This window comes from Tinamus guttatus, unplaced genomic scaffold (genome assembly GCF_059628265.1).
Source record: "Tinamus guttatus ecotype Peru unplaced genomic scaffold, ASM5962826v1 Tinamus_guttatus_pri_ptg000211l, whole genome shotgun sequence".
Classification (NCBI taxonomy): Eukaryota; Metazoa; Chordata; class Aves; order Tinamiformes; family Tinamidae; genus Tinamus; species Tinamus guttatus.
Window position 1 is genome coordinate 4,848,210 of NW_028288745.1, and position 10,869 is coordinate 4,859,078.

At 63.9% G+C, this 10,869-nt stretch overlaps 3 protein-coding genes across 3 annotated transcripts in view; 2 read left to right on the plus strand and 1 right to left on the minus strand.

Moving 5' to 3' along the window:
* Positions 1 to 10,869, plus strand: part of LOC104572746 (myomegalin) — a 111,113-nt gene that overhangs the window by 42,751 nt on the left and 57,493 nt on the right. The window lies entirely within an intron of this gene.
* PLPP6 (phospholipid phosphatase 6) lies at positions 1,192 to 2,715 on the minus strand. Its single transcript, XM_088524542.1, has 2 exons — positions 2,382 to 2,715; positions 1,192 to 1,565 (listed from the first exon to the last, which is right to left on the minus strand). The coding sequence occupies exons 1-2, from the start codon at positions 2,713 to 2,715 to the stop codon at positions 1,195 to 1,197; spliced, it is 705 nt and encodes a 234-aa protein (XP_088380668.1). The 3' UTR covers positions 1,192 to 1,194.
* Positions 3,035 to 5,927, plus strand: FAM78B (family with sequence similarity 78 member B). The gene is made up of 2 exons (XM_088524569.1): positions 3,035 to 3,297; positions 5,404 to 5,927. Exons 1-2 carry the CDS (start codon positions 3,035 to 3,037, stop codon positions 5,924 to 5,926), a joined length of 786 nt encoding a protein of 261 aa, XP_088380695.1. The 3' UTR covers position 5,927.

Genomic DNA, 10,869 nt, shown 5'->3' on the forward strand with positions numbered 1-10,869 from the left:
CTTTCTCCTGGATGAAGAGTGAGGAGCAACGTTTCCCTTGGGAATGGACCTGCCCGGTGTGGACAGCACGCTCAGCCCGGCAGAGCCAGGCCAGCTGAGGGTGACTGTGTCCTGTGTCCCCTCCGTGGGACAGCTCCCCAAGGCAAAGCAGAGACTTTACGAGAGAAGACAGCTGCTCTTAGGAGTGGGTGAGGCAGCACCCAGACCCATTCTCTGCTTTATTTAAGAAAAGAAAAACACGCCACCAGCACACAGCGTCACAGTGAAAGCGCAGTCAAGATCCTCGGAGCACAGGAGGCCACAGCTGCTGTTAGTGCAGCTGGGGCAGCTCTCGGCAGGGGCCTGGGCAAGGCCCAACTCCTGGGGCTGGCCGGCAGCCGGGCGGGAAGCGGCTCATGCTGCAGGACACGGTGGCACTCATGACACATGCTAACAAACACATATTGCTTTGGAACTTTTTTTTTCTTTCTTTCTTCTTTCTCCACCCCTGGGAGACAGAAAATCCCATAGAGAAGCTGGGAGCTGGAAAGCGCAGTGGCTTTATGAGTAGCTGCTGCTGGGAGCTGCTTCTCCACTCACCCCTCTGCCTCCGAGAGGGCTGGAGCAAACCCTCGGCCCTCTGTTTCCGCAAGGCACTGCAAGACAGGTGCCTGCATTCTTCTAGACCGAGATGTGGCCTCGGTGAAGTGCTTAGCTGAAGAGCAACAGGGAAGACACACAAATTGCTTGGGAAGGCGGAGATTTTTACAAAACCAAGAGGACAGAACGCAGCAAGAAGCCCAGTCATGGCACTGCGGAACAGGCTGCGCAGGACATGCTCACCGCAGCACAGCTCGTTGTATTTACAGCGCGCAGACAAGTGAGCAACCACTTGCAACCACTGAGCAACGCCTGCCAAGCCACAGCTGCTTCACAGTGTGGGCAGCGAGCTGCCAGCGGGCTGTGCGGGCTCCTCCCTGGGCTCCGCACGGGCTGTTTTCCCCCGGAGAGCCGCCAGCGCAGCCAAGCGGCTGTGCGCTCTGCCGGAGAGCCCGTGGGGAGGGCAGCACAGCACCAAACGTCCAAGCGCAGCCCGGCAGCACCGCCAGTGTTGTCGTTGTGGCTACATAGATAAGATCTAGGATGCTGGCACGACGAGCCCCGGCGTCCGCTCCGTGTGCGGCAGAGAGCAGGACGCGCGCGTCCGCCCGGCCGTCAGCGGCTCCAGAGCGCGAAGAGCGCGGGCGCGCTGAGCGGCGACAGCCAGCAGTACTCCACCACGCTGTAGAGCGCGTAGCCCAGCAGCAGGCCGAAGAGCACGTCTGTCACGTTGTGCCTGCCCAGCATGACCCTCGAGATGCTGACGATGAGAGCCCAGAGCACGACGAGCACGCGCAGCGGGACGGCGAGCACCAGGTGGTGCAGGACGAAGCGGCACACCAAGGCGGCCCTGGTGGCGTGGCCCGACGGGAAGGAGTACTTGTCCACGGAGAGGGTGACGAACATGTCCATCTTGTTGTGCGTGGGCCGCGGGCGCCGCACGAGCCCTTTCACCACGGCCACCAGCACCAGATCCAGCAGCAGCGCTAGGAGACAGGAACAGCAGTGAGAAAAGACACTTTGGAGAAGTGGCTTTGGGCCTCACGGAAAATAAGGTGGGAGGCAAAGCAAGAGGGAAACGCACTGCTACGAAGGGACATGGAAGATGTGCTCTGTGCCACACGCAGCCCTTGTTCCTGGGGACAGCACCCTCGGCCTCTTTCTCTATAAAACCTGCTCTGCCCATGGCTTGGGGCTCAAACCAGTACCTTGATTTGAAGGCAGCAAACGGGTTAACTACAGAGCCCTCGCCTGAACGGGCACCATCAGCCACACGGACCCAGCGTGCCAGGCCTGGAGTCAGGCTGTCGGAGGTGAGCGATAAACTCACACTAAACGCTCGGCTACGGCGCGTGCCGTGAGGGACCGCAGGCTCCCCCGGCCCGTCCAGGAGGCCCGAGGGAACGAGGGGGCCCGGGGCTCCCCGGCCTGGCTTCTCCCGCTGCCCGCAGGGCGAGCACCTCCAAGGTGATCGCGCTCTGGGCTCTCAAGGGTGGGATGGAGGGGCTTGGGCGATGCCTGCGGGCTCAGGGAGTGTCAGTGGCCCCTGCAGCAGAAGTCTGCCATTTGCTCTCCTTGGATAATCACTGGAGAGCAATACGGTGTTTCTATTGAAACCTAAATGTCTCTTTTCTTATGCTTTTCTGCACACAGTCCTTTCCCCCAGGCCAGGGCAGCGGGGAGGCTGGGGGGCCTCCCCGCGAGCAGCACTGGGGCCTGCCCGCGGTGCCTGGGCCCTGGCTCTGCCACGGCGCCGCGTTTCAACAGAAAACGCGCGGGAGGCCCCGGGCCGCGGCGCTCACCGAAGAGCAGGTTGAGCAGCACCTCGCGGGCGGCGGCGCTGCCGCTGCGCCAGAGCCCGTAGGCGGTGCCGAGCAGCCAGGGCAGCCCGTGGCCGGACACCTCGACGAGCTTGAGCAGGGGCCGCGCGGCGGCGCAGGGCGAGCCCTCGGCGGCGCACACGCCGAGCCGCCGCGACGCCCACAGGTCGGCGGCGAGCAGGGCGCTGAGCGCGATGCCCGCGGGCGACGGGTGCAGCTCCATGCAGTCGTGCTCGGGCAGCGCCGCGCCCGCCTCCCTGCGCCGCCCGGGGCTCTCGCGCGCGCGGCGCTCGCGGCTGCGGCGCGGGCTCGCCATGGCGGCGCCGGCGGCGGCGGCGCCTTCCGCTTCCGCTGACGCCGCGCGTTGCCGGGGCGACGCGTCCGGCGCCGCGCGCCCGCCCCGCGCACGTGCCCCGCGGCCGCGGCGCCGCCCCGCCCCGTCGGCGGCAGCAGCGCGGCCGGCCGGCGGACGGCAGCCGGCGAGGGCCGCAAAGCGGCGCGGCGCGTTCGCCCTGCCGGCGCCGGTGCGGGCGCCGGTGCGCGGGCGGCGATGCGCGGGCGCTCGCCGGGGGCACGCGCCGCCCCCCGGCCGCGGCGCGGCGGCGGCGGGTGACGGCGGCGGGGCGGCGGCGGCCATGGGGTGCCTGCAGAGCGTGGCCTGCAAGGCGCGCGTGCGGCGGGAGCACATCGTGGTGTCGGACGTGTCGGCCACCATCGAGCCGGCGGCCACGGCCATCGAGGAGAGCTCGCCCGTGGTGCTGCGCTACCGCACGCCCTACTTCCGCGCCTCGGCGCGCGTGCTCATGCCGCCCATCGCGCGCCGCCACACCTGGGTGGTGGGATGGATCCAGGCCTGCAACCACATGGAGTTCTACAACACCTACAGCGACCTCGGCGTGTGAGCACCGGCCGCCCGCGCGCCGGCCTCGCGGGAGCCCCGTGCGCCACCGGGGTCCTGGGGGGCGGCGTGGGGGCCCTGCCCGCGTTTCGGCCCCGCCGCAGAGTTGGGGAGCGAATGGGACTGGCCCGGAGGCTGTCCCGAGCGCTCGGCCACGAGCTGCGCTGGTGCCCGCCGAGCGCGGGAGCTGCATGGATTCCTCCGGGGCAGTGCGGAGGCGCGCGGGGACTGGGGCGCCTTCCTCGGGAGCTGCAGGGAGGAGGTCGCGGGCAGCTCGCTTTAACCAAGCGCGAGGCCGTGCAGCGATAGCTCCGTGCACATGTGGGCACAGGGCGCTCGCTGCTGCCCCCGCGCCCGGTTTGGGGCCCTGGGGTGGCCCTGTGCTGGGCTGCCCTCTTCCTCGAGGAGCAGGCTGCTATATCCCAGCGGAGCAGGCTGCACATCCTGGCGGAGCGGGCTGCCGCATGGGCCAGCAGACAGGTGAAGCCGTCCGGTGTGCGCGCGCTGGCTGCCTTTTTGCCCTCCGGGCAGGCGCTCCGCTTCGCCTGCTGCTGGTCTCCCCTGCTGGTGCCCAAGGCGAGCAGGCTCCAGCCTTTCGGAGCGCCTTATCCTGAGGCTTCGCGAGGCTCGGCGGCAGGCAGAGCCCAGGCTCCAACATGCAGGGGCTCCGGCTGGCCCTGCCTGCCCTGGTGAAAGGGAAAGGGAAAGGCTTTGCCGTGTTTGCGGTGTTTGTATAAAGGCTGGAGTGTGCTGGTGACTTGGGGGGGTGCCGAGGAACGAAGCCGTTGGCTCTGAGCGGGGTTTTTTGCCCTTTGAAAGGGGTGAGAGGAGAAAGGCAGACAAGGTGGCTGCAAGCGGGCGGGTGGGTGTTTTCCAGCGCCGGTGCTGGCCCAGGCCGAGGCGCAGCAGCGCGGGGGAGCATCGTGCAAGGCGCTGGGCTGCGCAGGGTCCCCCCGCAGCTGCCAGAGCACCGGAATGGGGCTGCTGCAGGTCCGTGGTGGGTTGGGGATGTGACTTCAGCGGCCTGGTACGTGTGGACATCTGCCGTGCTAATTGGATAAGTGCTGAAGTCCTGGCCCTGCTCCTGAGGAGGGGCAGGAGCGGGGGCTCCGTGGTGGAGCTGCTCGCTGGGAGCAGGGTGGCCCCGCGGAGGGGGCGCTGGCCCTGTGACCGGGGCTCGTGGGGGGATGTGTCTGCAGCGAGACGCGCGCGCGAGGGGCCGCCTCAGAGCTGTGCCCGTGCCCGGGCCTGTCCTCAGCTGCACTCCTCCGATTAACCGCTGCCTTCCCTGGGGCCTGCCTGCGAGCCGGATTTTCCTCCGCTGCTGAGCTCGCCCCATCCTGAGTGTCCTCGATCTTTCCCAGCCCTCGGGATTCCAGGGGAGGTGCCGGGGGTTGGGCTGGGGCTCGCCGGGGCGTTGCAGAGGCTGGGAGCTGTCCCCGGTGCCAACGGTGGCTGCCGCGCGGCCACGCGCTCCCGATGTGGTCGCCAGCTGGGATTTGGCTGGGATTTCCCCTGCCCGCAGTCCCCGCGTCGTTGCAGGGGTCTCGTCCGGCAGACGTGGCTGCGGTATCCGTCGTCGTGCGGTGCCGTGCGAGCCCGCGCGCGGGGCCGGAGCCCGGGGCTTAGCTGTGCTGCGGCTCGCGCATAGCAGGGCTGTTCTGCCCCGGCACTGGGGCTGCCTGAGGAGAAGGTGACCTGAGAGAGGCTCCAAAATGAGTTTTGGCCCAGTTGGTTAGATTGCAGGTTAATTAACGTAGTGTTGTGCTGGCCCAGCGAAGGCGGCAGCTGCCTGCGGCTGAACTAGAGCTGAATGTGCTCTTGAGCGAGGTCCTCAATAGCTTCCTGCAGGTAGGAAAGTCACTCCCAAGCTCAGCGTTGAGGGAGTTCGTGCTGCTAGCAAGGAGCCCTGGTGGTTAACCCAAGAGATGGACGTTGGGAGCTGCCTGGTTGGGCACGACGCCTTGTTGGAGTCGCTCGCGCTGCGTTTTACAAAGGTGTTGAGCAGCTCCAGGCTGCCGGCCTCTTGGTGCTTCCCTGGCAGGCACTAACCGAGCATCGTCACTGTCACCCCGATAACCTGGCCTTTCTGTTTCCCTTCTCTAGATCGAGCTGGGAGCTGCCCGACCTGCGAGAAGGAAGAGTAAAAGCCATCAGCGATTCCGATGGAGTGAGCTACCCCTGGTATGGAAACACCACGGAAACCGTGACGCTGGTCGGGCCCACTAACAAGATCTCCAGGTTCTCGGTGAGCATGAATGACAATTTCTACCCCAGCGTGACGTGGGCTGTCCCCGTGAGCAACAGTAACGTGCCGCTGCTGACAAGGATTAAAAGGGACCAGAGCTTTACCACGTGGCTGGTGGCCATGAACACCACCACCAAGGAGAAGATCATCTTGCAGACTATAAAGTGGAGGATGCGAGTGGACATTGAGGTTGATCCCATGCAGCTCCTGGGACAGCGGGCACGGCTGGTGGGAAGGACTCAGCAGGAGCAGCCCCGGATCCTGAGCAGGATGGAGCCCATCCCGCCAAATGCACTAGTGAAACCCAATGCCAACGATGCCCAAGTCCTCATGTGGAGACCCAAGCGAGGCCAGCCTATAGTCGTTATACCTCCAAAGTAGAGCAGCACTGAGGTGCACACGGCTGTGCGCGCGTGAGGACTGTGCTGCTGCCAGCATGGTGCAAACGAGCGGGGTTTCTGCGCCAAAGCAGCCCCCTCGGGTTCGCCTGCCTTTGTAGCTGTGGTTGGAATTACGGCTTTGGCTTAGTCGGAAAGGAGGTGTGAGCCTGGCCAGCGCCGGGTCACGGAAGAGGGATTGCTGAGCTGCTGGATCGCCCGGAAGGCGGAATTGAGTACTCCTAGGAGGCTGTGGCTGGAAAAGATGCTGTCTTACCCGAACAACTCCTATTTCCTTGCAGGGAATGCAAGGAGCAAGCATATGATCAAGCCGTGCCTGTGGCAAATGCTGCTTTCCACCCAATTAGACGTAGAAGCGGAGCCTGTGCCCAGCGACGCGGGGCACTCGTGCATGGAGCATCCCGTCCGCCCCGACGGGAGCCGGTGTCACCGCAGGGGCCCTACCTATGCATCCGGGAGTGCTCTCCAGCCCCTCGCCGTGCCCGCTGGCGCTCGCGGGGCTCTGGCCCCGGGGTGGCGGGGTGCCGAGCCGCAGCCTGGCAGCCGCCGCTGCCCAGCGGAGCTTTCCGCGGCCCACTCAAAGCAGGACATTTTGCATGCGTCTCAGTGTGTTTGGAGTAGTTGTGAATGTAGGAGATGCCATAGTTCTTTTCAGTCTTGGGGTGAAATCTAAGGGCAGGTTAGATGTCCTGTAGTTTTAAGGTGCACTAAACCTTTGCAGTTCCTCCGTCCCTTCCCCTCCCGCCCCTGCCAGCCTCTTTTTTACAGAAGCAAAAATTATTCCCAGCTGAAGGAAAAATCGCCTGTTTACCCTGCCGGGGAGAGCAGGCCGCTGCTGGTTGTGTTTGTGTGGTATCCAGAAGCGCCTGGAGGTGCTCCAGGATCCGGGTGCTGCCGCCGCAGGCGTAAGCCGGTTGTACGAAGTTGGGCGCTTGCTCATTTTCCACGCAGGTGCCCGTCCGTGTGGAGAGCCCCGTTCCCGGCCGCCCGCGAGGCCGCGCAGCGAGGCGCTTGCGTGTGCTCGTGCCGGCGCCTGTGAGTTGCTGCAAGCCCTGTGGGCATCGGGAGCGCAGGAGAGCCCCGCGCGGGTCCCTGCCGCGAGCCCGCGACCCGGAGCTGAGCGGATGCTGCTCCGTGCAGCCCTGGTTGCATGGCCAGGTGCTCCCTGGGCACGACCTCGTGCTGGTGCAGATGTTGGGCAGATAACAGATTGTTTTGTTTGTGTTCCCTTTTTGCTTTCTCGCTCCTCACCCTTGCTTCGCTGCTGGCGTCGCTGGCCTGATGCTGGTGCGTGGGGATGGCAGTCGGTGGGTTGCGATGTGCAGTTTCCTGCTCACTTGCGCCCTGGGAGCAAGATTTCTCCTCCTCCCTGCCCCGCCAGGGAGGAGGGCTGGCACTTTAGCTGCTCCCTCAGGATGCACCAGCAGCACGAAGCGCGTTTGTGGCCCGTGGCCCCCGAGGGTGCGAGGTGGACGGTCGGGGCAGGCCCCGGAGCGTGTCCCCCGGTGCCACCGCCTCCTGCCTTCCGCGGCAGGGCCCCGCTCGAGCTGCCTCCGCCGTTTCCCGCACAGCTTCAGCCGCCGCTTCTGCTTCTCCAGGGTGGGATGTGCACCCCGGGCATCCGGGAGCTGGTCTCCAGGAGGGAAGGGGTTCCCCAGGCATCTTAGACCAAAAATCCCTGGGATCGCCCCATGCTGTTTATTATTCTCAGCGGTGTTTGCTACTGACTTTTTTTTTTTCCTTTGGGAATGTCGACGCCTCGACAAATACCCTCAAATATTGCGGCTGGTTCTGCTGCTCTTGTTCGCCCTTGCATGAGCAGAGGGGTTTGCTTTGGTGGCCTGGGAACCAGCCTGCTGATTTTGGTGCCTAAGCTTGGCTTTTTGGTGCCTAAGTTTGGCTTTAGGGGAGTCCGCACAAAGGCGTGCGGGGGGAAGGCTTGGAGGGGCAATAGGCCAAGAGTGGCGATTTGTCAAGCAGAACTTCTGCAGGGAAATGGTCGGCATGGAGAAATATCCCGTTTTTGTGAGGTTCTGCCAGTGTTTTTATACTGAAAGGTGATCAAAGGCGTTTTTGCTATCATTGATGTTTTGTTTATCACAAATGTGTGTGAAGGGGTGCTGTGGTATGCAGAAATATTTAATAGGCTTTTCAGGACAACCTGGGGGAGGAGGGGTAGCTTCCAGCTTGTAGAAAGCCGGGCAGGTGTGTGTTTGACCTAGTGGGACAGGCGCCATCCCGAGGGATCCTGTGATCCCTTTCCCAGGGCTAGGGAAGCGCGGGGATTTCTCCTGCTGCCTTCGCGAGATGGTTCCCATCCGTTCGGGAGACGCGTGCCCGGCCGGTGTGCGCCCTCCCCGTGTCTCGGCCAGGCCGAGGTGAAGGCTGAGACGCGGGGCCGTCCGAAAGCCGCGGGAGCCGTCGCCGCGGGGGATCTGGCAGTGCCGAGCTCGGGTCGCGCGGCCGCCGCGGAGCCGGGGCTCCCCTGGGCCGCTGGCGCTCGTTCGCGTCCTCGCGCGTCGTCCATCGCTGCGGGGTCCCAGAGCCGCCCGCCGCCGCGGGGTGTCCTGGCGGGATCCGTGCGGACCGAGCGGGAGCACCCGGGCCGGCCCGTGCGTGAAGCGGCCCGGCGGGATGGTGCCTCCTCCAGCTGCTGTTCCCTGACGGGCTCCCCTTCCTCGCAGCCGGCACCCCGCTACCTCAGGGAGGGACGGGCCGCAGAGGCGCCCGCCTGCCCCGGCGCTCCTGCCGGGCCGCCCGCCTGCCCCGGCGCCCTCGCGGCGCTCCCGGCCGGGCCGCACGCGGCGGGCAGGCCCCGCCGCCCACGCTGGCTCCGCCGTGGACGTGTGAAACCCACACGGCCTCGGCCAACCCGCTGCGGGGCTGGCTGCTGCTGACCCGGGGCGGCCGCCCCCGTCCTCGGCGTGTGCTCGGCGCGTTTATTTATTTATTCGTATTTATTGCAGGTTTGTTTATTTATTCGTATTTATTGACGGCTGGGACGCAGGGTTTGTCGCCGCGGCGCGGGCGGCTGGGCCTGCCGCGCGCCGCGGGGCCCTGCGCCTCTGCGTCGCCTCCTGCCATCTCCCTGCCCCGACTTCTCCAGGGCAGGAGAGCCAGGGAGGGGGATCGGGATTCACGGAGGTGCCTGCAGGAAGGACAATCCGGGCCCGTCCTCCTCCTGCAGAACCCCCGGCCCCCTTCCCGGGCACTGTGCTTCCTCCGGTGCCCACGCTGGCCCGTATATTTACAAATATATATACGTGCCCCTATTTATTGGCCCGGCTTCCCCGTGTTTTTTCTGTTTGGCTCACGCTGTATTTGATGTTGCCAATTTCCGGAGATGGTGATAAAAGCACGAACGTGTGCGTGTCGCTATGGAGAAAAGAGAAAAATCAGGTATTCTGCTGCCGTGTGGGGAAAATCGGAAGGAAGAGAAGACGAAAGCTGGTTTTGCAGAGTGCCTTAAACACAAATGACTTTACCGAGTAGGGGGCTTGGGCTCTTCTGTCTTTGGATGTTATTCAAACTCGAACAAATGTTGCATTTCACTTCTCTGGGATTAAAAGACAAATATTCAATCATTGGAACCGTACTGTGTTTCCTTGAGTAGGTGCGGCGGGAGCGCGCCCCACGGAGCCAGGCCGTACGGGGGGAGCCCCCAAAAGCCGTGGGGCTGAGTCACCCGGGCTCCCCGCGTGGCCTTGGGGGGCACAAGCTGCTGCCCTGCTGGCTCCGGGCCGTTCCCCTTGTGGCCCTGCGGCCTGGCAGGGAGCTGCCTCGCTCGGCGGCTGGAGAAACGCGAAGGAGAAATCCCCTTGGAAAGTGCAGGTTCTCCCCTGCTTCTTGCATAGGGGAGGAGGGGGGAACAAGATTGGACCCAGAGAGCGGGCAGTGTTTTTCTCTGCAGTCTTCTAGTAAAAATGATAAATGAGGATAATATTGAATTTCATAATGAAGGTTCATTTAGAGGAAAAAAATCCACCAACGAGGGGAAATAAGAGCAGCTGAAACATTTGGGAAAAATATGAAGGTTTGCAATATATTTTCTGAAAGACATTAAATATTTATTATTATTTGGCAATGGAAGGGGACGGCGTTTGACCTGGTGGGCACCGGCAGGAGCTGGTGCCTGAATGTTGTCCCGGGACGTCTGGGCTGTGTCCCAAGCGGAGGGGAGCCTGGATGCGGCTCCGGCTGCAGGATTGGGCTCTTGTCGGGTGCCAGAGGTGCCTCCCCCAGCGCTGCACAGGGAAGGAGGCAGTGCAAATACGTGCAGGGAGCCTCAACCCTACCGGTCCCCTCTAGCTGTGCAGCAACATTTGTGCCCTGTGCGGGCTGGTTTCTGTAATAGCTGCTTGTTTTAAGTGTCGCTGCTCACGCTGGGCACCAAAAGATGCTGGTGGGCAGCCAATGTGTTTGATGAGTGTGTTTCTTTCCTAGGTTTATATTAAACCATCCCTTTTCTAGGTGAGTTTGGGACTGCAGCAAACGCTGGTCCCTGTGGATGCAGTGTGGCCCCAGGCAGCTGCGGCCTTGGGGTAGTTGGCAAATCCTGGCTGGTGGCTTTACCTTGTGGAAAAGGGTCTTTTCCCAGGGGAAGAGCTGTAGTCCCTGACCAGGGAGAGGGTCTAAATGGGCTCTGGGACAAACGGGACCGTCGCCCAGCACACACTGGCCTGGGCTGGTGGTGCTGGAGAGGCTGGGGTGGCACGGCCCCGTGGGGCAGCTCCCTGGCCAGGGGGCTGTGGGACTGTGCCAGGAGCAGGAGGGCTTTGGCTAACCAAGGGCTGCAGGGCAGGCTTGCACCGGGCTCGGGGACTGGCTCCCAAGCAAACAAGGGGCTGAGGCCTTTGGAAATGGGTCTTTCCCAAGTGCCGCCTTCACAGAGCAATTCCAAGGGCAGCCCAGGGCACGGCCACCCAT